Source organism: Chiloscyllium plagiosum, chromosome 1, assembly GCF_004010195.1.
Source record: "Chiloscyllium plagiosum isolate BGI_BamShark_2017 chromosome 1, ASM401019v2, whole genome shotgun sequence".
Lineage (NCBI taxonomy): Eukaryota > Metazoa > Chordata > Chondrichthyes > Orectolobiformes > Hemiscylliidae > Chiloscyllium > Chiloscyllium plagiosum.
This window is the reverse complement of record NC_057710.1, coordinates 80,443,443-80,470,498: the sequence shown is the minus strand read 5'-3', so window position 1 is coordinate 80,470,498 and position 27,056 is coordinate 80,443,443. Positions and strand designations below refer to the sequence as shown.

The window sequence follows — 27,056 nt, the reverse complement described above, 5'->3', positions numbered from 1 at the left end:
GGAGTGTGGCAATGGTGCAAAATGTACGCTGGGTGGGGGATTTCACTGTCCACCACCAATACTGACTCAGCAGCAGCACGACTGATCGAGCTGGTCAGTCCCAATAGACGCTGCTATTAAACTGGGTCTGCAGCAGTTGGTAAGGGAACCAATAACAGGGAAAAACATACTTGACCTCATCCTTACCAGTATTGATAGGAGTGACCACCATGCCGTTCTTGTGGAGACAAAGTCCCACCTTCACATTGAAAATACACTGCATCATGCTGTGTGGTACTATCACCATGCTAAATAGGACAGACTTCAAAACAGATTTAGCAACTCGCCACGGCATGCAATGAGGCACTGTGGACCATCAACAGCAGCAAAGTTGTACTCCAGCACAATCTGTACCCTCATGGCCCAGCATATCCCTCACTCAACAACTACTATCAAGTCAGGGTATCAACCCTGGTCCAATGGAGGGTGCACGACGGTATGCCAAGAGCAGCACCAGGCTTACCTGAAAATGAGGTGTCAATCTGGTGAAGCCACCAAACAGGACTGGTTGCATGCCAATAAGCATAAGCAGCAAATGATAGACAGGGCTAAGCAATTCCACAATCAACGGCTCCAATCTAAGCTGTGTAGTCCTACCACATCAGTTGTGAATGGCAGTGGACAATTAAACACCACACTGGATGAGGAGGCTACACAAATATTCTTCATGATGGAAAGCCCAGAACATCAATGTAAAAGATAAGACTGAAGCATTCGCAGTAATCTTCAGCCTGAAGTGCCAAGTGGATGATCCATCTTGGTCTCCTCCAATGGTCCCCAGCATGACAGATATCAGTCTTCAGCCAATTCAAGTCACTCCACGAGAAAGCTTTGGACCCTGACAACAGTCCAGCAATAGTTCTGAAGATTTCTGCTCCAGAACTTAGCCAGTCCCCTAGCCAAGCTGTTCCACTACAATTACAGCACTTGCATCTACCTGACATTATGGAATATTGTTCAGAGTGTGACGCTGGAAAAGCACAGATCAGACAGCATCTGAGGAGCAGGAGAATCAATGTTTTGGGCATAAGCCCTTCATCAGGAATAGCAGATTCCTGATAAAGAGCTTATGCCTGAAATGTCGATTCTCCTGCTCCTCGGATGCTGCCTGACCTGCTGTGCTTCACAGCACCACACTCTCTATTCTGATCTCAAGCATCTTCAGTCCTCACTTTCTCCCAATATGGAATATTGCCCAAATGTCCTATACATAAAAAGCAGGACAAATACAACCCAGCTAATTACTACCCCATCAGTAAAATGATGGAAAGTGCTAACAAACAGCCTGCTCAGCAATAACCTGCTCAGTGATGCCCAGTTTGGGTTCTCCAGGGCCACTCAGGGCTCTTGACTTCACTAGAGCCTTGGTTCAAACATGGATAAAAGAGCTGGATTCCAGAGGTGAGGTGAGAGTGACAACCCTTGACATCAAGACTACATTCGACCAAGTGTAGCATCAAAGAGCCTGAGCAAAACTGGAATCAATGGGTATCAAGGAACAAACTCTCTACTGGTTAGCATCTGACACAAACGCCTGGCACAAAGGAAAATGGTTGTGATTGTTGGACATCAGTCATTTCAACTCCAGGACATCGGTGTAGAGTTCTTCAGGTAATGTCGTTGACCCAAACAACCTCAGCTGCTTCATCAATGACCCTACTTTCCTCATAAGGTCAGAAGTGAGGATCTTCACTGATAATTGCACAATGTTCAGTACTATTTGCGACTTCTCCAATACTGAAGCAGAGAATGTTCAAATGCAATAAGATCCGGACAATATCCAGGCTTGGTTTGACAAGTAACATTTATGCCACACAAATGCCAGGCAATGGCCATCTCCAATAGGAGACAATCTAATCACCACCCATTGATATTCAATGGTCTTACCATCACTAAATCCCATCCTATCAACATCCTTGGGGTTACCAATAGACCAGAAGCTCAACTGGACTCTTCATTAAAAAAAAACATAGTGGCTACAACAGTTGGTCAGAGGCTACCTCATGACTCCCCAAAAGCTGACCATCATCTACACGGCACAAATCAGGAGTGTGATGGAATACTCCTCACTTAATGAGTGCAGCCCAAGCAACAGCAAAGAAGCTTGAAGCCATCCAGGACAAAGCAACCACTTGATTGGCGCTACATTCACAAACATCAATTCCCACCACCACCAAAGCTCAGTAGCAGCAGTGTGTACTAACTACAAGATGCACTCCAGAAATTCACCAAAGATCCACAGACAGCACCCTCCAAACCCACAACCACCCCATCCTCTGGCAGCTCATTCCATACACGTACCACCCTCTGCATGAAAAAGTTGCCCTTAGGTCTCCTTTAAATCTTACTCCTCTCACCCTAAACCTATGCCCTCGAGTTCTGTACTCCCCCACCCCAGGGAAAAGACTTTGTCTATTTCTCCTCTCCATGCCCCTCATAATTTTGTAACCCTCTATAAGGTCACCCTTCAGCCTCCGATGCTCCAGGGAAAACAGCCCCAGCCTGTTCAACCTCTCCCTATAGCTGAAATCCTCCAACCCTGGCAACATCCTTGTAAATCTTTTCTGAACCCTTTCAAGTTTCACAACATCTTTCCAATAGGAAGGAGACCAGAATAGCACACAATATTCCAACAGTGGTTTAACCAATGTCCTGTTCAGCCGCAACATGACCTCCCAACCCTTGTACTCAATACTCTGACCAATAAAGGAAAGCATACCAAAAGCCTTCTTCACTATACTATTTACCGGCAACTCCACTTTCAAGGAGCTATGAGCCTGCACTCCAAGGTCTCTTTGTTCAGCAATACTCCCTAGGAACTTACCATTAAATGTATAAGTCCTGCTAAGATTTGCTTTCCCAAAATGCAGCACTTCGCATTTATCTGAATTAAACTCCATCTGCCACTTCTCAGCTCAATGGCCCATCTGATCAAGATCCCGTCGTAATCTGAGGTAACCTTCTTCCCTGTCCACTACACCTCCAATTTTGGTGTAATCTGCAAACTTACTAACTGTACCTCGTATGCTCACATCCAAATCATTTATGTAAATGACAAAAAGCAGAGAACCCAGCATCGATCCTTGTGGCACTCCACTGATCACAGGCCTCCAGTCTGAAAAACAACCCTCCACCACCACCCACTGTCTTCTTCTACCTTTGAGCCAGTTCTGTATCCAAATGGCTAGTTCTCCCTGTATTCCGTGAGATCTAACCTTGCTAACCAGTCTCCCATGGGGAACCTTGTCGAACGCCTTACTGAAGTCCATATGGATCATATCTACCGCTCTGCCCTCATCAATCTTCTTTGTTACTTCTTCAAAAAAACTCAATCAAATTTGTGAGACTTGATTTCCCACGCACAAAGCCATGTTGACTATCCCTAATCAGTCCTTGCCTTTCCAAATACATGTGCATCCTGTCTCTCAGGATTCCCTCCAACAACTTGCCCACCATCGACGTCAGGCTCACTGGTCTGTAGTTCCCTGGCTTGTCCTTACCACCTTTCTTAAATAATGGCACCACATTAGCCAACCTCCAGTTTTCCGGCACCTCACCTGTGACTATCGATGATACAAATATCTCAGCAAGAGGCCCAGCAATCACTTCCCTAGCTTCCCACAGAGTTCTGGGGTACACCTGACCAGGTCCTGGGGATTTATCCACTTTCATGTGTTTCAAGACCTCCAGCACTTCCTACTCTGTAATATGGACATTTTTCAAGATGTCACCATCTATTTCCCTACATCCTTCAGTTACGAATTCCAGGAAATGGCTTGTGATCATGTTGTATACGGCTTTGATTCGGCCACAGCTGGAATACTGTGCAAAGGATATTCACAAGGATGTTGCCTCCAATAGAGCACTTTAGCTATGAAGAGAGGCTGGATAAGGTCAGGTCATTTTCATTGGAGCAGAGAAGATTGGAAGGGAACCTGATAGAGATGTCTAAGATCCCTGGGACATGGACAGGGTGAATAAAAAGCAGATATTCCTTTTAGTCAAAGGGTCAATAACAAGGGGGCATAATTTTAAGGAACAAGGCAGAGGATTTGAGGAATAACGTTTTCATACAGAGAGTAGTGGTCTGGACTGCACTGCCTGGGAGAGTAGGTTAGATTCCCTACAGTGTGGAAACAGGCCCTTCGGCCCAACCAGTCCACACCAACCCTCTGAAGAGTAACCCACCCAGACCCATTTCCTCTGACTGATGCACCTAACATTATGGGCAATTTAGCAAGGCCAATTCACCTGACTTGCACATATTTGTGGAAACCTGAAGAAACCCATGCAGACACAGGGAGAATGTGCAAACTCCACACAGACAGTTGCCCAAGGCTGGAATTGAACGTGGGACCCTGGTGCTGTGAGGCAGCAGTGCTAACCACTGAGCCACCATAGTTGAGGCAGGAAAACTCACAACCTTTAAAAAGTACTTGGGTGAACACTTGAAATGTCACAACATCCAAGGCTATGGACCTAGTGCTGCAAGGTGGGACTAGTATAGATTTTGCGTAACTTTGGAAGTACAGGCTTGATAGGCTGAAAGACTTTTTCTGCACTGTATAATTCAATGATTCTAAGTCTTTGAACTTTCTGCTGGGCAATTCCTTTACAGTTGGAACCCTCTGACAGTCTCCATTTAATCAATGTCCTGGGAAATTCCTTGAGAGTTTGCTACAATGGGGTTTCCCAGGGTCACTATGCACAACGCCAATCTATGCTGGAATAACGACTGCCTATCCAGTCTACCCCCATAAGTGGTAACTTGGAAAATGAACCTTTCCATATTAAAATTTATGGCCACTAGAGGGAGCTACGGATTATCTTTTTTTTACAAAACTCTTTGTACAATTGGAGTTGAGATTTTCCAAAATATCTGTTCAAAGCTTTACTAAAATTCAAACTCAAATTAACACAGGTGAGACAAGTGTGTCTGGAATCATAAATGTTATTCCACATTCAATAAACACACAAAATAGGGTAAATTTAAATAACAGCTATCATTACGGACAAAGGGTAACTAAGGAGAGAATAGGGCCCCTCAAAGATCAGCAAGATGGCCTTTGTGTGGAGCCGCTAGAGATGGGAGAGATACTAAACAAGTATTTTGCATCAGTATTTACTGTGGAAAATGACATGGAAGATGTAGAATGTAGGGAAATAGATGGTGACATCTTGAAAAATGTCCATATTAAAGAGGAGGAAGTGCTGGATGTCTTGAAACACATAAAGGTGGATAAATCCTCAGGACCTGTACCCCAGACCTCTGTGGGAAGCTAGGGAAGTGATTGCTGGGCCTCCTGCTGAGATATTTGTATCATCGATAGTCACAGGTGAGGTGCCGGAAGACTGGAGGTTGACTAACATGGTGCCACTGTTTAAGAAGGGTGGTAAGGACAAGCCAGGGAACTATAGACCAGTGAACCTGACGTCACTGATGGGCAAGTTGTTGGAGGGAATTCTGAGGGACAGGATGTACGTGTATTTGGAAAGGCAAGGACTGATTAGGGATAGTCAACATGGCTTTGTGCGTGGGAAATCATGTCTCACAAACTTGATTGAGTTTTTTGAAGAAGTAACAAAGAAGATTGATGAGGGCAGAGCGGTAGACATGATCTATATGGACTTCAGTAAGGCATTCGACAAGATTCCCCATGGGAGACTGGTTAGCAAGGTTAGATCTCACGGAATACAGGGAGAACTAGCCATTTGGATACAGAACTGCCTCAAAGGTAGAAGACAGAGGGTGGTGGTGGAGGGTTGGTTTTCAGGCTGGAGGCCTGTGACCAGTGGAGTGCCACAAGGATCAGTGCTTGGTCCACTAGTTTTCGTCATTTACATAAATGATTTGGATGTGTGCATAAGAAGTATAGTTAGTAAGTTTGCAGATGACATCAAAATTGGAGGTGTAGTGGACAGTGAAGAAGATTACCTCAGATTACAACAGGAGGTTGATCAGATAGGCCAGTGGGCTGAGAAGTGGCAGATGGAGTTTAATTCAGATAAATGCAAGGTGCTGCATTTTGGGAAAGCAAATCTTAGCAGGACTTATACACTTAATGGTAAGGTCCTAGGGAGTGTTGCTGAACAAAGAGAGCTTGGATTGCAGGTTCATAGCTCCTTGAAAGTAGAGTTGCAGGTAGATAGGATAGTGAAGAAAACATTTGGTATGCTTTCCTTTATCGGTCAGAGTACCAAGTACAGGATTTGGGATGTCATGTTGCAGCTGTGCAGGACATTGGTTAGGCCACTGTTGGAATATTGCGTGCAATTCTGGTCTCCGCCATATCGGAAAGATGTTGTGAAACCTGAAAGGGCTCAGAAACGATTTACAAGGATGTTGCAAGGGTTGGAGAATTTGAGCTACAGGGAGAGGCTGAACAGGCTGGGGCTGTTTTCCCTGGAGCGTCAGAAGCAGAGGGTTGACCTTATAGCGGTTGACAAAATTATGAGGGGCATGGATAGGGTAAATGTACAAAGTCTTTTCCCTGGGGTGGGGGAGTCCAGAACTAGAGGGCATAAATTTAGGGTGAGAGAGAAAAGATATAAAAGAGACCTTAGGGGCAACTTTTTCACACAGAGGGTGATACATGTATGGAATGAGCTGCCAGAGGAAGTGGTGGAGGCTAGTACAATTCAACATTTCAAAGGCATCTGGATGGGCATATGAATAGGAAGTTTTTGGAGGGATATGGGCTTGGTGCTGGCAGGTGGGACTAGATTGGGTTGGAATATCTGATCGGCATGGACAGGTCGGACCAAAGGATCTGTTTCCATGCTGTACATCTCTATGACTCTATGACTCAATGTGATTTTTGTCTGCTCACTGTTACAAAATGAAGACTCAGTGAGTTTTAGTCCAATTGAACAAGTTGTTGGACACCATAAAAAGGCAGTGTGATAAATTGCTGTTTTGTGTGCACTGGGGAAACTGCACCTAAAATGTGTCTTAAATTGCACTGATTAGGTTGGGCTTCAAATTTCCACTCAACAGATGTATTTGCATAATTACAAATTAAAATTGTCCATGAACCAACACAATCAAACAATAAATAACAGAACAATTGTTTCATTTTACTTTCCCATTAATAAACATTCCCTGATGCATTTAAGAGCTGAAATCTGGTGCAATTTTATTAATGAACTAATCAAGAAAAGTATGTATTTTTAATTAACTTTCATGTGAATTTTTAAAAAATCACCGGAAGTCAGTTAGAAAAGAAATTAAATAGTTTTAATAGTTTATTGTTACTCATTTGTCATTTTCTTAATAAATTCCTGTTAAATGAAAAATCTTATAAACTATGCCTACTTAAGTGCAGGCACCAAAAATGATGAACCCAATTTGAAGAACTTTCCTGAATCATTTAAATCAATGGAAGCACACATTTTTGACTTTCTGGGGGATGGGGTGCCGTTGGGTAGAGGCCTGATTTTGGGTGAAATGAATCTAAACCAATGTATTAGGTCAAGAAAAATACAAATTGGGCCCTTGCACAATTCATATTTAAACCAATGAATCTTTTGCACCGACTTGACCAATTCCGTTCCAAATTTTGCTATAGCTAATGGAAACAAGTAGAAGTTCACCCCCAGTCTCTCTCCTCACTATCCTATCATCTGAGAGTTGTTGTTCCCTTGGCTACCATCAGCTGCTCTACTCACTCTTGGTGACTGTGTTCTGATTTTTGCGACCTAGTCTCTTCAACAGCTATAAGAGATGATCAAAAAGATACTTAGCACCAAGATGCAAAGTTTAAAAGGAAAGGAAATTCACTCTGTGATCAACATTCCTCTCTCAACTTGTGGAACTTCCTACACACAAAATACACCATAAATTTGTCTACATGAGAATAGTGAGGAATGTAAAAAAAAAGTTCTTCAGTTGTAAACTATTTCCATAAATTCTGAAAACAATAATAAGGAAATGTGTTCACGTTAAGTTTGTCCCAAGTTAGGCCTCTTCCACAAAGCCAACCCAATACCTATCTGAACACTCCCATTCTTTTAAAAAACATCAGTCTCCCTGTCTTAGCTGGCCAAACAAAAAAAAAATTGTACCTTTGTTATGGACAACTGAATTTATGGAGCTATTACATAAAAATCTCAAACTACTTATTATTAGTGAAAAAATTAAAATGGTGAATCATGAATGTTTAAAATTTGCTTTACCTTAGTTCTTTGCTCTCTTTATTGCTGTTACAAATAAAGTTGCCAAATTGGCAAGAGTAGATATGATGATGAATGTGCACCAGAAATCTTTCATTGAACTCAAAGGCGCATGGAAATTGTTCCATCAGCTGCCAGACACAGTCAAAAAACTGATCAATTACCGGTGAAACTTCCCTGGGATCACCATCCAAGTGACTGTATCTGTGAAACAAAGGATAGGTGTAAAGGTCAAGTTCTTCTTGGAAAACTAAACAAAATATAAAATCTCCCAAAGTATTAACTTTCCTGCTCCTTTAGGGTAATTTGGAACAAAACCTTCCAACTAAGGTTGGTGACAGTAATTCAGGAAGAAAAACAAAACAACTTTTTAGTCTTCCTATTTGCCAACAAACATTTTAAAAAGTTAAATTAGGTACATAGTGTGAATATGAGGATCGAGGTCATATAACCAACAAAACTGTCAATTTGCAACATCTTGATTCTCATCTAGCCACATATGACGTACTGGTTAACATATTCTAGACCAATATAGTACGTAGGATTAAATACTTGTGATATACTATTGAAACGGTCTATTCAGCCCAAACTGTCCACGCAGGTGTTCATATGCCACTTGAGCTTCTTGACATTGTCCCTCATTTAAACTTACAAACCCTCTATTCCTTTCTCCCTCAAATGCTTGTCGAGCTTTCTCTTAAATGCATCCAAATTATTTGCTACCACAGGGAGTAGTTGAAGTTAGTTCCACATTCTCATCATTCTCCAGTTAAGGGAGTGTCCTCTAAATTCTCGATCAGATTGTTTGGTAACTAACTTTATAGCTTCTTCTGCCTATGGTCTTGCTGACAAGAGAAATCATTCATTCTGCATACATTCTGTCAAACTTTCCAAATTTTAAAGACTTATTTTGTTACGTCTGCCTTTGTTTTTCAACAGGAAAAAGAAACCCATCATTTCCTGAAATGTACAACCACCAATCAACCAAACCGCCCGTGGCCCAACATTTCAACTCCTCCTCCCACTCTGCCGAGGATACGGAGGTCCTGGGCCTCCTTCACGGCCGCTCCCTCACCACCAGACGCCTGGAGGAAGAACGCCTCATCTTCCGCCTTGGAACACTTCAACCCCAGGGCATCAATGTGGACTTCAACAGCTTAGCTTATCTCTCCACGCTTCAGGCTCTCTGCCTTTATTCCTGAAGTGCTTTTGCCCGAAACGTCGATTTTGCTGCTCGTCGGATGCTGCCTGAATTGCTGTGCTCTTCCAGCACCACTGATCCAGAATCTGGTTTCCAGCATCTGCAGTCATTGTTTTTACCACAAAAATAGCTCCTAGTGTAACAACAAGACCTGAAACATACATTTTCAAAGCGGGAGACACTAGCCAACAACAGAGGGCAACGGTGGTATCAACTGAAGGCCAACATACATCACTATGATGACCAGTAGCTCCAGCAACTTGGTAACAGTAAAAACAACCCACAATGAGAGCTGATAACCACCCTATGTGCAGCATTTGTGCAGAACCTCCCTCAAACAGGTTGGTTTCTTTAGCCATCAGTAAAAATGCCCCATGAAACTATCCCATTACCAATGGATTTGTTGCACGTCCACCACTTCACATAGACGGGAGGACATTGACTGACACTTGCCTCTTCAAGAACCAAATTGGTGTGAACGACAACACCTAAGTGGTCGGGGACACAGTGATATGTCCTCACCTTGATTGAGGAGACCTGTATTGGAGGGCCAGGAATGAGTGGTCAATAGTTGAAATAAAATCAAAGGTAAAAGTATAGTCCCACCTAACTTATCTCATCATAGGCCACTTACCTGTCATCCCACAATATCCACTGACTTAAACACTGCTGAATGTGTACACATGCAGTTTTTGTTTGCATCCCCATCCCCTGGGTCTCTGGTCACCCACCTTCACTACCTACTGGATACCGCCTGGTCAGGCAGTGCAAAGAAGCAGAAATGCCACAAGGAAAAAATGCCCAATAACAACTTAACACAGTCGCTTCAGTTCACATGTAACCAGAAGTTGATATTGGCACTTGCAGGGTAGAATTGAGCCCAGATACTCAAGTGGTAAGCTGTCATGCCCTTGTGACCTCCAGCCAGAGCAAGGGAAAACAATATTGCAGGATCCAACTCCCTAGAAATTATGGAGTCTGCTACAGATAAGACAGATAAAGACTTGGAGGAGGAGTACTGAGAAAGGCTCACGGACATGCATAATTAAATGCTTGGTGAACTGGCCAGCCTGCTGTCATTGCCAAGAAGCATGGAGGAGATCAACACCAACATACAGCACCTTGGCCAGAGGTTGCGGTCCATGCTTCCTCATATGAATGATTTGGAGATGCCGGTGTTGGACTGGGGTGGACAAAGTTAAAAAATCACACAACACCAGGTTATAGTCCAACAGGTTTAATTGGAAGCACACTATCTGTCTTATCTGTAGCAGGCTCCATAACTTCTAGGGAGTTGGATCCTGCAATATTGTTTTCCCTTGCTCTGGCTGGAGGTCACAAGGGCATGACAGCTTACCACTTGAGTATCTGGGCTCAACGCTCCGAAAGCTAGTGTGCTTCCAATTAAACCTGTTGGAATATAACCTGGTGTTGTGTGATTTTTATCCTCATATGAAAGTGGGGACCAACCCCACTGGCATATCTGTAGATCCAACCATGATGCAGCACTTGATTACTGATGCCTCAGCTTTTAGTGCAGTACAAGCAAATGTTACTAATCATCTTAATGTTGCAGTGAAAGCTCGAAATGAGGTGGTGCAGTCTTAGACTGCCGCTATCATGGCTGTGTATACCAGTATCAAAGTCTCAGAATTCAGAAATGTGCCCCTCAATAGAATATTAGGATTGCTGAGGATCCAGCCCTGAGAACTAGCAATGGCACCTCGGTGCAAAAACCTACTAAGCTGACTCTGAATGACAGCATTTACCTTCCCACTACCATCTCTCTCCACCAGCAGCTAAGTTGGTGCCTGTTGGCCAAGCCACTGCAACCCAAGCCAAGGTAGTTCAATCCAAAGCCAAGCATTGTGTGTTTACTGGCATTAGAGTTGGATGAAATGATGACATACCCAATAGGTACAGAATTAAAGAGCACAAATAATTGAAATACATGATCAGGCAACTACTCAGGACTATGCTAGTGCAGAATTTTTAGTTTGAGTACCCCAGTGCTTTGTTTTGCATAGCTATATAGTTCTCAATTAAAGCATGCTGCCCATGTGTCACTGTTGTGCACGGAAGTCATCAGTCACATAGCACTTGTCATCATAAAATCACCCCCTAGATACAATGTGGTAGAGAAAATGCTAATAGAACAGCAGACTACCTCAGAATAAAGGCATTATGAGTGGTGACAAAATACTGGGCATTCAGCTACCTGATATGTTGAGTGTGGTATCAAACCAATTGCACTTTCAGGGAATGATACATTTCTGATCTTAAATACAATGCTTACAAAGCTATATGCCTCCAGTCAATGCACCCTGTATCATGGTAATGCCCATCTTCCTGACGAAGCGAATGGATACTCTCTACATATTGTCTCGAACCAGAGAGAAGTTAATAACATGTTCCCCCTCTTGACATGAGCATCATCAGCCCACCTCTCTTACATTTCAGTGGGTAACAAACAGGGTAATGTTACACATCGACATTACTCCAGCCCGGAAGAATTCCAACGCAAAGAAATGCACAGCTACGGACAAGGTTCACAGCAGTTGGCAGCACTGTTGTCTGCAACAGGTAGATTTAAGTGAATACCTTGTTCATAAAATAGAAACAAACACTTTAAGAGGAGTTAAGACCCCGTACCTAAAGACCTGAAAGTATATGGTCACCTGCTGAGTGCCCTTCTCTCTTTCCCGGTCGTCCCTCTGTGAATAGCTTAACTTTCTCTGCTCAATCTCCTGTCATGCTGCAGACCAAGGGACATAATCGTACAAGCATTCATAACCTGGTTTTATGATAGGAGACAGAGGGTGGTAGTGAAAGGCTTTTTTTTGGACTGGATGCCTGTGACAAGCTGTGTTCCACAGGGATTGATAATGGGCCCACTTTTATTTGTCACTTATATAAATGACTTGGATGAGAATATAGGAGGTATGTTTAGTAAATTTGCAGATGACATCAAAATTGGTGGTATAGTGATTACAAAGAGACCTTGATCAATTGGGTCAACAGGAAGAGGCAAATGAAGTTGAACTTGGATAAATGTAAGGTATTGCATTTTGGAAATACAGGTCATTCTGTTATAACACACATTTAATTTGTTCAGGAAGGGGAGTAGAGACAACCCTGGTAATTACTGACCAGTGAGTTTTACTTCAGTTGTGGATAAAGTGTTGGAAAAGCTGATAACAGATAGGATTTAAAATCATCTAGAAAAGAATAAGTTGATTAGGGATAGTCAACACGGTTTTGTGAAGGGTAGGTTGTGCCTCACAAACCTAAATGAGTTCTTTGAGAAGGTGACCACAAACAGGTGGATGAGGGTAAAATGGTTGATGTGCTGCATATGGATTTCAGTAAGGCATTTGATAAGGTTCCCTATAGTAGGCCATTACACAAAATAGAGAGGCATGGGATTGAAGGTGATTTTAGCAGTTTGGATCAGAAATTGGTGAGCTGAAAGAAGACAGAGGGCAGTAGTTAACAGGAAATGTTCATCCTGGAGTTTAGTTGCAAGTGGTGTACCGCAAGGATCTGCTTTGGGTCCACTGATGTTTGTCATTTTTATAAATGACCTAGGTGAGTGTGTAGAAGGATGAGTTAGTAAATTTGCAGATGACACTAAAGTCGATAGAGTTGTGGATAGTCCTGAAGGATGTAGTGGCTTACAGAAGAACATGGATAAACTGCAGAATTTGGGTTGAGAGGTGGCAAATGGAGTTTAATGCGGAAAAATGTGAGGTGATTCACTTTGGAAGGAGTAACAGGAATAAACACAACTGGGCTAATGGTAAGATTCTTGGTAGTGTAGATGAGCAGAGAGATGTTGGTGTCCATGTGCATAGATCCCTGAAAGTTGTCACCCAGGTTGATAGGGTTGTTAAAGAAGACATACAATGTGTTAGCTTTTATTAGTAGAGGGATTGAGTTTCGGAACCATGAGGTCATGCTGCAGCTGTACAAAACTCTGGTGCAGCCGCACTTGGCGTATTGCGTACAGTTCTGGTCGCCACATTATAGGAAGGATGTGGAAGCATTGGAAAAAGTTCAGAGGAGATTTACCAGGATGTTGCCTGGTATGGAAGGAGGGTCTTATGAGGAAAGGCTGAGGGACTTGAGGCTTTTTTCGTCAGAGAGAAGAAGGTTGAGAGATAACTTAATTGAGACATATAAGATAATCAGACGGTTAGCTAGGATAGACAGTGAGAGTCTTTTTCCTCGGATGGTGATAGCTAGCACGAAAGGACACAGCTTTAAATTGAGGGGTGATAAATACAGGACAGATGTCAGAGGTAGTTTCTTTACTCAGAGAATAGTAGGGGTGTGCAACAGTAGTAGACTCACCAACTTTAAGGGCATTTAAATGATTATAGGATAGACATATGGATGAAAATGGAATAGTGTAAGATAGATGGGCTTCGCACTGGTTTCACAGGTCAGCCAAACATTGAGTGCTGAAGAGCCTGTACTGCGCTGTAATGTTCTATGTTCTACGTTCTATGTTCTAATCAAGGCAAATTCACTGAAAAATGATTGACGAATTGGGGACGCTGTTTTTAAAGCATAAACTTGAGTGCGCCTTGGAAAATTAACAAACAGTGGAATTCCCAACTGATCTTGGAGGAACCTGTTTGGAAGAGGTCACAGCACAGAAACAGATAAGTGAATAGTTTTAAGTATACCCTTGCTGTAAGACTGCAGTAGTGAGTAGGGTGGGTTCTTTCTTGATTATATGTTTTAAAGAGATATGTCTCTTGATTAAACTTAAAAATACAAGCCATAAGTATTAAGTTAGCCTGGAGCAGTGGAGGAGGAAGATGGTGCTATTTTCTGGGTCTGCAGATTGGAAGAAGCAAAAATGACCTTTAGTAGAGTGATATGCACTTCTTGTTGGATGTGGGAGTTTAGGGAGAATTTACGTGTTACTGAGGATTATATCTGTAATAAATTGGTTACGAATCCTATCAGATCAAATGGATCAGTTGGAGGGACAGTTAGAGGCAATGAAGAATTTACAAGAGCAAGTGGTGTGATGAATGGCAGTTATGGGAAGGGAGAAATGTCACAGATATAGTCACATAGATGGGTTAACTCCAGGAAAGATAAGAGAGGTAGGCAGGTAGTGCAGGACTCTTGTGTGGCTATCCCTATTTCAAACAAGTATGCTGTTTTGGAAAATGTAGGGGGTGACGGATTCTCAGGGGAATGTAGCATGAACAGCCAAGTTTCTGGTATCAAGACAGGCTCTAATGCAATGAGGGGTATGTCAGCTTCCAAGAGAACAATTGTGTTAGGGGGCTCTCCTGTCCAAGGCACAGCCAAATGGTTCTGCAGCCAGCAGCAAAAAATCAGAATGGTGTGTTGCCTCCCTGGTGCCAAGATCAAGGATGTCTCAGAGAGGGTGCACAATGTTCTCATAGGGGAGAAGGACCAGCAGGAGGTCATTATACATATTGGAACCAATGACACAGGAAGGGAAAGGGATGAGATTCTGAAGGGACAATATGGAGTTAGGCAGGAATTTAAAAAGGAAGTCCTTGAGAGTAGTAATATCTGGATTACTCCCGGTGCTATCAGCTAGTGAGGATAGGAACAGGAGGATAGAGCAAATGAATGCATGGCTGAGGAGTTGGTGCAGAAGAGAAGGATTCACATTTTTGCATCATTGGAACCTCTTCTGGGGTAGAAGTGACCTGTACAAGAAGGACTCATTGCACCTGAATTGGAAGGGGACTAATAAACTGGCAGGGAGATTGGCTAGAGCTGCTCAGGAGGAAGTAACCTAGTAAGACGTGGATTAGGACCCAGGGCAATAGTGAGGAAAGAGATCAATCTGAAACTGGTACAGTTGAAAAAAACTAGTCAAACAGTCAGGACAGGCAGGAACAAAGCAGAGAACAAGGTTGGACTGATCAATTAAACTGCATTTATTTCAACGCAATAGGCCTAACAGTGAAGGCAGATGAACTCAGGGCATGGTTAGGAACATGGGACTGGGATATCATAGCAATTACAGAAATGTGACTCAGGGATGGACAGGACTGGCAGCTTAATGTTCCAGAATACAAATGCTACAGGAAGGACAGAGATGGAGGCAAAGGAGGAGGGGGAGTGGCATTTTTGATAAGGGAGAGCATTACATCCGTACTGAGGGAGGATATTCCCGGAAATACATCCAGGGAAGTTATTTGGGTGGAAATGAGAAATAAGAAAGGGGTGATTACCTTATTGGGATTGCATTCCAGATCCCTAATAGTCAGCAGGAAATTGAGAAACAAATTTATAAGGAGATCTCAGTTACCTGTAAGAATAATAGGGTGGTTATGGTAAGGGATTTTAACTTTCCAAGCATAAACTGGGACTGCCATAGTGTTTTAGATGGAGAGGAGTTTGTTAAGTGTGTACAAGAAAATTTTCTGATTCAGTATGTGGATGTACCCACTAGGAAAGGTGCAAAACTTGACCTACTCTTGGGAAATAAGGCAGGGCAGGTGACTGAGGTGTCAGTTGAAGTCAGCGAACATAATTCTATTAGTTTTAAAATAGTAATGGAAAAGGATAGACCAGATCTAAAAGTTGAAGTTATAAGTTGGCGAAAAGCTAATTTTGACAATATTAGGCCAGAACTTACAAATGTCGATTGGGGGCAGATGTTCGCAGGTAAAGGGGCGGCTGGAAAATGGGAAGCCTTCAGAAATGAGATAGCGAGAGTCCAGAGGCAGTATATTCCTGTCAGGTTGAAAGGAAAGGCTGGTACGTGTAGGGAATGCTGGATGACTAAAGAAATTGAGGGTTTGGTTAAGAAAAAGAAGGAAGTATATGTAAGATATAGACAGGATAGATAGAGTGTATCCTTAGAAGAGTATAAAGGCAGTAGGAGTATACTTTAGAGGGAAATCAGGAGGGCAAAAAGGGGACATGAGATAGCTTTGGCAAATAGAATTAAGGAGACTTCAGAGGGTTTTTACAAATATATTAAGGACAAAAGGGTAACTTGGGAGAGAATAGGGCCCCTCAAAGATCAGCAAGGCGGCCTTTGTGTGGAGCTGCAGGAGATGGGGGAAGATACTAAATGAGTATTTTCCACAGTGTTTACCATGGAAAAGGTCATGGAAGATACAGAATGTAGGGAAATAGATGGTGACATCTTGAAAGATGTCCATATTATAGAGGAGGAAGTGATGGATGCCTTGAAATGCAAAAATGTGGATAAATCCCCATGACTTAATCAGGTGTACCCTCGAACTCTGTGGGAAGCCAAGGAAGTGATTGTTGGGCCCCTTGCTGAGATATTTGTATCATCCATAGTCACAGATGAGTTGCCAGAAGATTGGAGGTTGGCTAACGTGGTGCCACTATTTAAGAAGGGTGGTAAGGGCAAGCCAGGGAACTATAGACCATTGAGCCGATGTCAATGGTGGGCAAGTTGTTAGAGGGAATCCTGAGGCACAGGATGTACATGTATTTGGAAAGACAAGGACTGATTAGAGATAGTCAACGTGACTTTGTGTTTGGGAAATCATGTCTCACAAACTTGATTGAGCTTTTTTGAAGAAGTAACAAAGAGGATTAATGAGGGCAGAGCGGTAGACATGATCTGTATGGAGGAGAAAGTGAGGTCTGCAGATGCTGGAGATCAAAGTTGAAACTTTATTGCTGGAACAGCACAGCAGGTCAGGCAGCATCCAGGGAACAGGAGATTCGATATTTCGGGCACAGGCCCTTCTTCAGGAATGAGCAGAGAGTGTTCAGCAGGAGAAGATAAAAGGTAGGGAGGAGGGACTTGGAGGAGGGGCGTTGGAAATGTGATAGGTGGAAAGAGGTCAAGGTGAGGGTGATAGGTCGGAGTAGGATGGAGGCGGAGAGGTCAACAGTCTCGGACTCCTCCCTCCCCTTCCTAGACCTTTCTGTTTCTATCTCAGGCGACCGAATCAACACGGACATCTACTACAAACCAACCGAATGATGTGGGTGGAGGTGCAGGTGAATCTGTGGCGGATATGGAAGTTTCCTTTGGGGCCTTGGAGAGAAGTGAGGGGGGAGGTGTGGGCGCAAGTGTTGCACCTCCTGCGGTTGCAAGGGAAGGTGCCGGGAGTGGAGGTTGGGTCGGTGGGGGGTGTGGATCTGACAAGGACTTCAGTAAGGTGTTCAACAAGTTTCCCCATGGGTGACTGGTTAGCAAGGCTAGATCTCATGGAATACAGGGAGAACTAGCCATTTGGATACAGAACAGGTTTGAAGATAGAAGACAGAGGGTGGTGGTGGAGGGTTGCTTTTTAGACTGGAGGCCTGTGACCAGTGGAGTGCCACAAGGAGCAGTCCTGCGTCCACTGCTTTTCATCATTTATATAAATGATTTGGATGTCAATATAGGAGGTGTAGTTAGTAAGCTTGCAGATGACACCAAAATTGGAGGTGTAGTGGACTGCGAAGAAGGTTAGCTCAGATTACAATGGGATCTTGACCAATTGGGCCAATGGACTGAGGAGTGGCAGATGAAGTTTAATTTAGTTAAATACGAGGTGCTGCATTTTGGGAAAACTTAATGGTAAGGTCATAGAGAGTGTTGCTGAACAAAAGACCTTGGAGTGCAGGTTCATAACTCCGTGAAAGTGGAGTCGCAGGTAAATAGGATAGTGAAGGCGGCGTTTGGTATGCTTTCTTTTACTAGTCAGAGTATTGAGTACAGGAGTTCGCAGGTCATGTTGCGGTTGTACAGGACATTGGTTAGGCTACTTTTGGAGTATTGCATGCAATTCTGGTCTCCTTCCTATCGGAAAGATGTTGTGAAACTTAAAATGGTTCAGAAAAGATTTACAAGGATGTTGCCAGGGTTGGAGGATTTGAGCTATAGGGAGAGGCTGAATAGGCTGGGGCTGTTTTCCCTGGAGCATCGGAGACTGAGAGGTGACCTTATAGAGGTTTATAAAATCATGAGGGGCATGGGACAGGATAAATAGACAAAGTCTTTTCCCTAGGGTGGGGGAGTCCAGAACTCAAGGACATAGGTTTAGGGTGAGAGGGGAAGATTTAAAAGACACTAGGGGGCAACCTTTTCACGCAGAGGGTAGTACGTTTATGGAATGAGCTGCCAGAGGAAGTGGTGAGGGCTAGTACAATTGCAACATTTAAAAGGCATTTGGATGGGTTTATGAATAGGAAGGGTTTGAAGGGATATGGGCTGGGTGCTCGCAAGTGGGACTAGATTGGGTTGGGCTATCTTGTCAGCACGGATGAGTTGGACCAAAGGGTCTGTTTCCGTGCTGTACATCTCTAAACTCTATGGCTCTGTATGTTGGCTATAACACGATTACATCGCCAACACTTTAAGTGCTGTTTCTAAAGCGCGATTTTTCTATAATGCGGGGTTGTACAAGAATGCAACCATCGTGTTATAAAAGAACAACTTGCACAAAGCCAGGCCTTATACAGTTAATGTTAGGCCCTGTCGAACAGAGAGACCTAGGAGTTAGAACATAGAATATAGAACAGTACAGCACAGAACAGGCCCTTTAGCCCACGATGTTGTGCCGACCATTGATCCTCATGTACGCACCCACAAATTTCTGCGACCATATGCATGTCCAGCAATCTCTTAAATGTCCCTAATGACCTTGCTTCCACAACTGCTGCTGGCAACGCATTCCATGTTCTCACAACTCTCTGTGTAAAGAACCCTCCTCAGACATCCCCTCTATACTTTCCTCCAACCAGCTTAAAACTATGACCCCTCGTGTTAGCCATTTCTGCCCTGGGAAATAGTCTCTGGCTATCGACTCTATCTATGCCTCTCATTATCTTGAATACCTCAATTAGGTCCCCTCTCCTCCTCCTTTTCTCCAATGAGGCACATATTTCTTTGAAATTTGCATCACATAGACAGGGTGGTTAAGACAGCATTTAACACACTTGCCTTCATTGCTCAGATCTTTGAGTATAGGAATTGAGATGTTAATTTGTACAGGATGTTGGTGAGGCCGCTTGTGGAATACTGTGTGCAGCTCTAGTCACCCTAATAAGAAGGATATTATTAAATTGGAGAGGGTTCAGAAAAGATTTACCAGGATGTTGCTGGGAAGGGAGGATTTGAGTTATAAAAATAGACTGGGAAGACAGAGAATTTTTTTCACTGGAACATAGGAGATTGAGGGGTGACTTTATACAATCATGAGAGGCATAGATAAGGTGAATGACAAAGGTTTTTTCACTATGATGAGGAATTTCAAAACTATGGGGCATATTTTTAAGGTGAGAAGAGAAAGATTTAAAAAGGACATGAGGGACAATTTTTTTTACACAGAATGCTTCATGTGGAATGAACTACCAGAGAATGTGGTGAATGCAGGTATAGTTACAATGTTTAAAAGAAGTTTAGATAAGTTCATAAATGGGAAAGATTTGGTGTGACGTGGGCTAAGCATTGGGAGGTGGGATTGGTTTGGTCTGGAACACAGTCAGCGTTGACTGGTTTGACCGAAGAGTCTGCTTCCGTGCTGTATGACTCTATCCCTGCACAACTGGAGCAAGTCGTCTGGCCAGGACTTTACACATTTAACACCACTCCCTGTCAACTTCACCCACTTTAAATAGCACTACAAATTTGTACGGTACAAACTTAGTCAGTCAACACCATTACAGATCAATCAACAAGTAAATGAAAAGTTTAAATAAAGCTGCTAGAGTTGGAGGGAATTGCTCCTGCTACTGAGCACATGTATAGCTCTGTGTATTTAAAAGGGCTGTGACTCCTCTAAATATCACATATAGGCAGTGCAATGAAAGGTAATGTGAAAGGAGAAAGCCAATGTCATTAAAACTGCAGCTAGTCTCAATGATGATGCAGCAGCAAGTGTACATTTCGAAAAGATATTCAAATTCTCCTTCACTTCACACACCACCACCCTTGAATCCCACCCATCCCAACGCAACAAGGACAGAACCCCCGGTCCTCACCTTCCACCGCACCAACTTCCGCATACAGCGCATCATCCTCTGCCACTTCTGCCACCTCCAAATGGAACCCACCACCAGAGATATATTTCCCACCCCACCCCTATCAGCGTTCCAGACACACCATTCCCTTGTGACTCCCTCATCAGGTCCACATCCCCCACCAGCCCACACCTCACTCCTAGCACCTATCCCTGCCACTGCAGGAAGTGCAAAACCTGCACCCACACCACTCTCCTCACCTCCATCCAAGGCCCCAAAGGATCCTTCCATATCTGTCAGAAATTCACCTGTACCTCTATCAATGTCATCTACTGTATCCGTTGCACCAGCTGTGGTTTCCTCTACATCGGGGAGACAAGACACCTTCTTGCGGATCGTTTCAGAGAACATCTCTGGGACATCCACACCCACCAACCCCACTGCCCCGTGGCTGAACACTTCAACTGCCCCTCCCACTCCATCAAGGACATACAATGACAAGTCCAGGTTTGTGGGAGTTGGGGTAAGGACACAGGAGAAGCAGAAAATGAGGTGTTATGCTTCCAGCTTGCACTGAGCTTCACTGGAGCACCACAGCAAGCCCAAGAAAGACATATTAGCCACAGAACGCAATGGTGTGTTGAAATGGCAGGCAACTGGAAGCTCAGGGTCATTTTTGCAGACACATCGTAGGAGTTCTGCAAAGTGGTCACCCAGTCTGCACTTCGTTTCCCCATTGTAGATGACAAAGTTAATAGTGCAACAGGTTTATTTGGAAGTACAAGCTTTCGGAGCGCTGCTCCTTTGTCAAGTAGCTAGTGGGGCAGGATCATAAGGACACAGAATTTATAGTAGAGGATACCACATTGTGAGCACCAAATACAGTCGGCTAATGAAGAGCAAGTAAAGCACTGCTTCACCTGGAAGGGGTGACAGGGACTTTGGATGTGAGGAAGGAAGAGATAATTGAGCAGGTTTTGCATCATCTCTCCAAAAATAACTCTCCTAAAAAAAAGGGAAAACCTAATCTGTAAATTAGCAGATGGACGAGACAATCAATGAAAATGTCTGAGGTCATTTAAGTTGGAGAAGAAGAAAACTTCCTTTTCTAATGTAAATCCAGCAGCCAAGTTAAAGGAATCTCCTGATATACAGCAGCAGTAATGTCAGCAAGCAGGGTAAGGAGCTATTCATTTTAGATCCTCGTTTACTGTCAAGTGTACTTTGTGATTGAAGTATTCTTGTAAAAACCCAAACACACTCAAGAAAATTCCAGTTGTACAGAATAGCACATTATTACAAATAATACATAGAAAGAACAGTTCATAATTCACAGGATTATCTTGGTTTGGAAAACACACATTACAGACCTGATCAAGACGACAACTTCACTGCTGAGGAAAGTGCTATGCCAAAGACACCTCAGGATTCTCTCAAAGGGACAAACTTCCTGAAGATTATGGCAATAGTCTCCTGCACTCTCATTTAATCAGCAGGTCAATTTGCTGTATTCATGACCTGAAACGGAACAGTCTTGGAGGCTTCACAATGCTGCAGCCTCCAGTTCTTAAAGCATAGACATTATACCCTTCCTGCTGTCGCCTCGTTTTACATTCAGCACTAAACTGAACTAAAAGAGCAATAAACATGATTGCCTTGCCAAATGATTACTCAAAGACGCAAATGTACTCTGGGTGGGGGATTTCAATATCCATCACTAACAGTGGCTCAGCAGCAGCACTATTGATTGAGCTAGTCAGACTAGGTCTGCAGCAGGTGATGAGGGAATCAACAAGAGGGAAAAGCATACTTGACCTCATACTTATCAATCTGTTGGCTGCAGATGCACCTGTCCCTGACAGTATCAGTTGGAGTGACCATTGTACAGTCCAGTGGAAACAAAGTCCCTTCAAATTGTGAATACCCTCTATCGTGTTGTGTGGCACTATCACTGTCCAAAATGGGACAGATATCAAACAGATCTAGCAACTCAAGACTGGGCATTCATGAGGCACTATGGACCATCAGCAGCATCAGAATTGTACTCAAGTACCAACTTGAACCTCATGAAATAACACTCGAAAACTTGACACCATCCAGGACAAAACAGCCACCTCCATCACTGATGCTCAAGAGCAACAAGATACACTGAAGAAATTCACCAAACATCCTTAGACACCACCTCTTAAACCCACAACTACTTCCATTGAAAAGGACAAGGGCAGCAGATACATAGAAACATCACCACCTACAAATTCTGCCCTAAGCCACTCACCACTCTGACTCAGAAATGTATTGCTATTCCTTTGCCGTCACTGGGTCAAAATCCTGGAATTCCCTCCTTAAGTACATTGTAGGTCTACCTACAGCACATGGACTGCAGGGTAATAAATGCTGGCCTTAAAGTTTCTGTTGAGTGTTAGTTTGCCTTTTTGTTATAGTGCCTGATTAGGGGCTGTTTAACTTGATTTTGAGTTCATTTAAAAAAGATGAATTTATCCTTTTGTCCTTCTGAGACAGTGAGACACTTTTTTGATGAAACCGACCTGGTTATCTGAACTTCAATGTTCAATTTTGCAGCACACTAAACTTAAACTTTTCTTTTAAAAACAGTCACATTGAATAAAGTTTGTATACTGAAAGTTAAGAATATGTACCATGTTTTCACTGGGTAAAAAGTAAAGAAATTTCACCCTGAAAATATTATTAGATTTATTAGTGACTCTCCTATATTTGTGATCCTTTTTGTACAAACTTGTAAATTTACAGGTAATAGTAAGCTGCTTTTGTCATGGAGTCACAATTTTGTTCTAATAATTTTTCTAGTTTTCTTCAAGTTTTCCTTTTCTCCAATTACAAGTTCTTCAGCAACAAATATAGTGATATATAAATATTTCAGTAGCATTTTTCTACACCCAAGCAACTTCAATATTTTGTAAAGATGTTGCTGGATCTTTAGCACACCCCTTTCTTCTAAGACCTGATAATTATCCTCAATAAAAAACCCACTGAGTTTAAAGTACCTGAATAATGCTTTGTAATTTAAACTTTTTTATTTAAAAAAAAATCTTGTACAGTGTTTGTGATTTTCACTTCCTAAAAGAATGTTTGAAAATGGTGTATGATGCAACAATCCAAGGTCAGTAAAAGTCAGGTTCAAATATAAACCTCGTGTGCACTATTTGTTCAGGGAAAAGTCAACAAACCATTGAAAGCAGGCCAATTAATCATACAAATGCAGTAAAATGTTAGAAACTGTCCAACAACATTACCTTTCTAAAAAGAAAAAACAGGTTGGAACCGAAATTGGCGAGCTGAAAGAAGACAGAGGGTGGTAGTTTAGTTGCTAGTGGTGTACCGCAAGGATCTTGCTTTGGGTCCACTGCTGTTTGTCATTTTTATAAATGACCTAGAAGAAGGTCGGCACAGTGGCTCAGTGGTTAGCACTGCTGCCTCACAGCGCTAGGGACCCGGGTTCAATTCCCGTCTTGGGCAACTGTCTGTGTGGAGTTTGCACATTCTCCCCGTATCTACGTGGGTTTCCTCTGACAATCCAAGGATATGCAGGTTGGGTGAATTGGCCATGCTAAATTGCCCGTAGTGTTAGGTGTATTAGTCAGGGGTAAATGTAGTGGAATGGGTCTGGGTGGGTTGCTCTTCGGAGGGTCGGTGTTGTTTTATTGGACCGATGAGCCTTTTCCACACTGTAGGGAATCTAATCTAGTTAAACTTCTTCCAATTTTTTTATTCACTTGTGGAATGAGGGCATCACTAGCTGCCCATTTCTAGTTGCCCTTGAGAAGGTAGTGGTGAGTTGTCTTCTTGAACTGCTGCAGTCCATGTGTGGGAAGTTGACCTACAATGCCCTTAAGGGAGGGAACTCCAAGGTTTTGACCCAGCAACAGTGAAGGTATGGTGATATATTTATGGATGTGGATTTATAGATTTTTAGTGAATTTCTGAAGTACATCTTGTAGATAGTTCACACTGCTGCTATGGAGCATTGATAATGGAGGGAGTGGATGTTTGCAGATGTGGTGCCAATCAGGCAGGCTGCTTTGTCCTAAATGCTGTCAAGCTTGTTGAGTGTTCTTGGAGCTGCATCCATGTAAACAAGTGGGGAATATTCCATCACACTCCTGACTTGTGCCTTGTAGATGGTGAATGGGCTCTGGGGATTCAGAAAGTGAGTTAGTCACTGAAGTATTCCTAACCTATGACCTGCTCTCATGGCAAATACATTTATTTTGCAAGTTCATTTAAGCTTCTGGTCAATGGTAACCCAAACGCTGTTAATGGTGAGGGATTCAGTGTTGGCAACACCATTAAATGTCAAAGGGCAGTGATGAGAATGTCTCTTTTATTGGAGATGATCATTGCCTGGCATTTGTGCGGCAGGAATGTTACTTGTCACTTTTCAACCAAAGCCTGGATATTGTCCAGATTGCTTTAATATCTGAGGAGTTGCGAATGGTACTGAGCATGGTGCAATCATTAGCAAATATCTTCACTCTATGATAGAGGGAAAATTATTGAAGAAGCAGCTGTAGATAGTTGGGCAGAGGACACTACTCTGAGGAACTCCTGTAGAGATGGCCTGGAGCAGAGATGACTGACCGTCAACAATCACGACCATTTTCCTATGTGCCTGCTATGACTCAAACCAGCATAGGGTTTACCCCTGATGCTTACTGATTGCAGTTTTGCTTCGGCTCTTTGATGTCATACTTGGTCATGATGTAACTTTAAGTAGATTAGATTAGATTACATTACAGTGTGGAAACAGGCCCTTCGGCCCAACAAGTCCACACCGACCCGCCGAAGCAAAACCCACCCATACCCCTACATTTACCCCTTACCTAACACTACGGGCAATTTAGCAAACTCCACACAGTCAGTCGCCTGAGGCGGGAATTGAACCCGGGTCTCAGGCGCTGTGAGGCAGCAGTGCTAACCACTGTGCCACCGTGCCGCCCACTGCCAAGGGCTGTCACACTCACCTCACTTTTGGAGTTCATGTTTGCACCAAGCCAATGAAGTCAGGAGCTGGGTGAAACAGACCAAGTTTACTGTGTGAATCTCTGTTGGCGTGTACTGTAGATGAATAGGAACCATTCAGCTGTGAGTGAACTGTCACTTATGCTTCAACCACGTTAACTGACCATGAAGTTCAATAACTTGTCTTTCATATATCCTCAAAACATTTTTGCTATAGGGAGTTAACACAAAGAATCTTAAGAAAAATGTCATTTAACAAAATATTAGTGGAAAATAGCCCATAGTAATTTGACTACAAATTAATACAAATACATATATATAAAAAGTGAGTTGTTATTGCCTGTAAACCTCTGAATCTTCAAATGTATATGTGCTAACACAACCTAATACTTTCTTCAGTCTTATATTCATCAGTTATGCTTTTAAAATTTCAATTACTGGTAATGGAATTCCAAATATTTGACATTCTATGCAAATTTACTTCTGGATAGATTAGAAAATGTAAATATTGAGCTTATTTACATTACAAGAATATCTTTTAGTTCTCAGAATGATCCATTGATTTTCTCGATATGCCAATCATGCAACTACTCTCTTAATTTTACCATTTATTTTCCATTTCTAATGTATCCTGAACTTCAATTGAAAGCTTTGCCTAGCTAGTTGATTGGGCAACGAGTGACAAAGATGTGGGATAGTCATAGAGTCATAGAGATGTACAGCTTGGAAACAGACCATTCAGTCCAACCTGTCCATGCCGACCAGATATCCCAACCCAATCTAATCCCACCTGCCAGCACCCGGCCCATATTCCTCCAAACCCTTCCTATTCATATACCCATCCAAATGCCTCTTAAATGTTGCAATTGTACCAGCCTCCACCACATCCTCTGGCAGCTCCTTCCACACATGTACCACCCTCGCCTTTTCTCAGCAGAGAGCGGCGCGAGCTGGGCGGAAGTGAGGTTGGAGCGCAGAGCTGGTCGGGAAGGTAAGTGATTGATATTTGAGTGGGTGTGTTCTATACCCCAGGCCCTACATAGTAGGGCCTCCCTCCCATCCTCCTCCTCTAACCTAACTTTAAAGTTCACAGGTAAGCTACTCAGTGTTCTTGCTTTGGAGACAAAGTGTAGAGTAATGGCAGCGCAGGCAGTGGAATGTTCTTCCTGCCGGATGTTTGAGGTAGGGGTGACCACCGATACTCCTGCCGACTTCATCTGCAGGAAATGCCGTCAGATTCTGCTCCTCACAGAATGAGTTAGGGAACTGGAACTGGAGTTGGATGAACTGAGGATTATTCGAGAGGCTGAGAAGGTGATAGATAGAAGCTACAGGGACATAGTTACGCCAGAGAACAGAGGTAGCTGGGTAACAGTTAGAGGTGGGAAGGGGAGGAAGCAGGCAGTGCAGGGATCCCCTGAAGTTATTCCCCTAAACAATAGGTATACCGCTTTGGATACTGGTGGGGGGGGACAGCCTAGCAGGGGTAAGACCGGGTCTGTGGCGTGAGGTCTGGCTCTGAGACTCAGAAGGGAAAGAGGGAGAGGAGGAGAGCTGTAGTTATAGGAGACTCTCTAGTTAGAGGGACGGACAGGCGATTCTGTGGGCATGGGCGAGACTCTCGGATGGTTTGTTGCGTCCCGGGTGCCAGGGTCCGAGACGTCTCGGACCGTGTCTTCAGAATCCTTAAGAGGGAGGGTGTGCA

The 27,056-nt window shown here is 43.2% G+C and overlaps 1 protein-coding gene across 2 annotated transcripts in view; it reads right to left on the bottom strand.

Annotated features, from left to right (window-relative positions):
- The window catches only part of mtmr7b (myotubularin related protein 7b), an 88,734-nt gene that overhangs the window by 9,251 nt on the left and 52,427 nt on the right, over window positions 1-27,056 (bottom strand). For both annotated transcript variants that reach the window (XM_043690105.1, XM_043690112.1), the window contains exon 11: window positions 8,215-8,415. In XM_043690105.1, coding sequence (XP_043546040.1) covers window positions 8,215-8,415 — 201 coding nt within the window. The remainder of the gene's footprint in view (window positions 1-8,214; window positions 8,416-27,056) is intronic.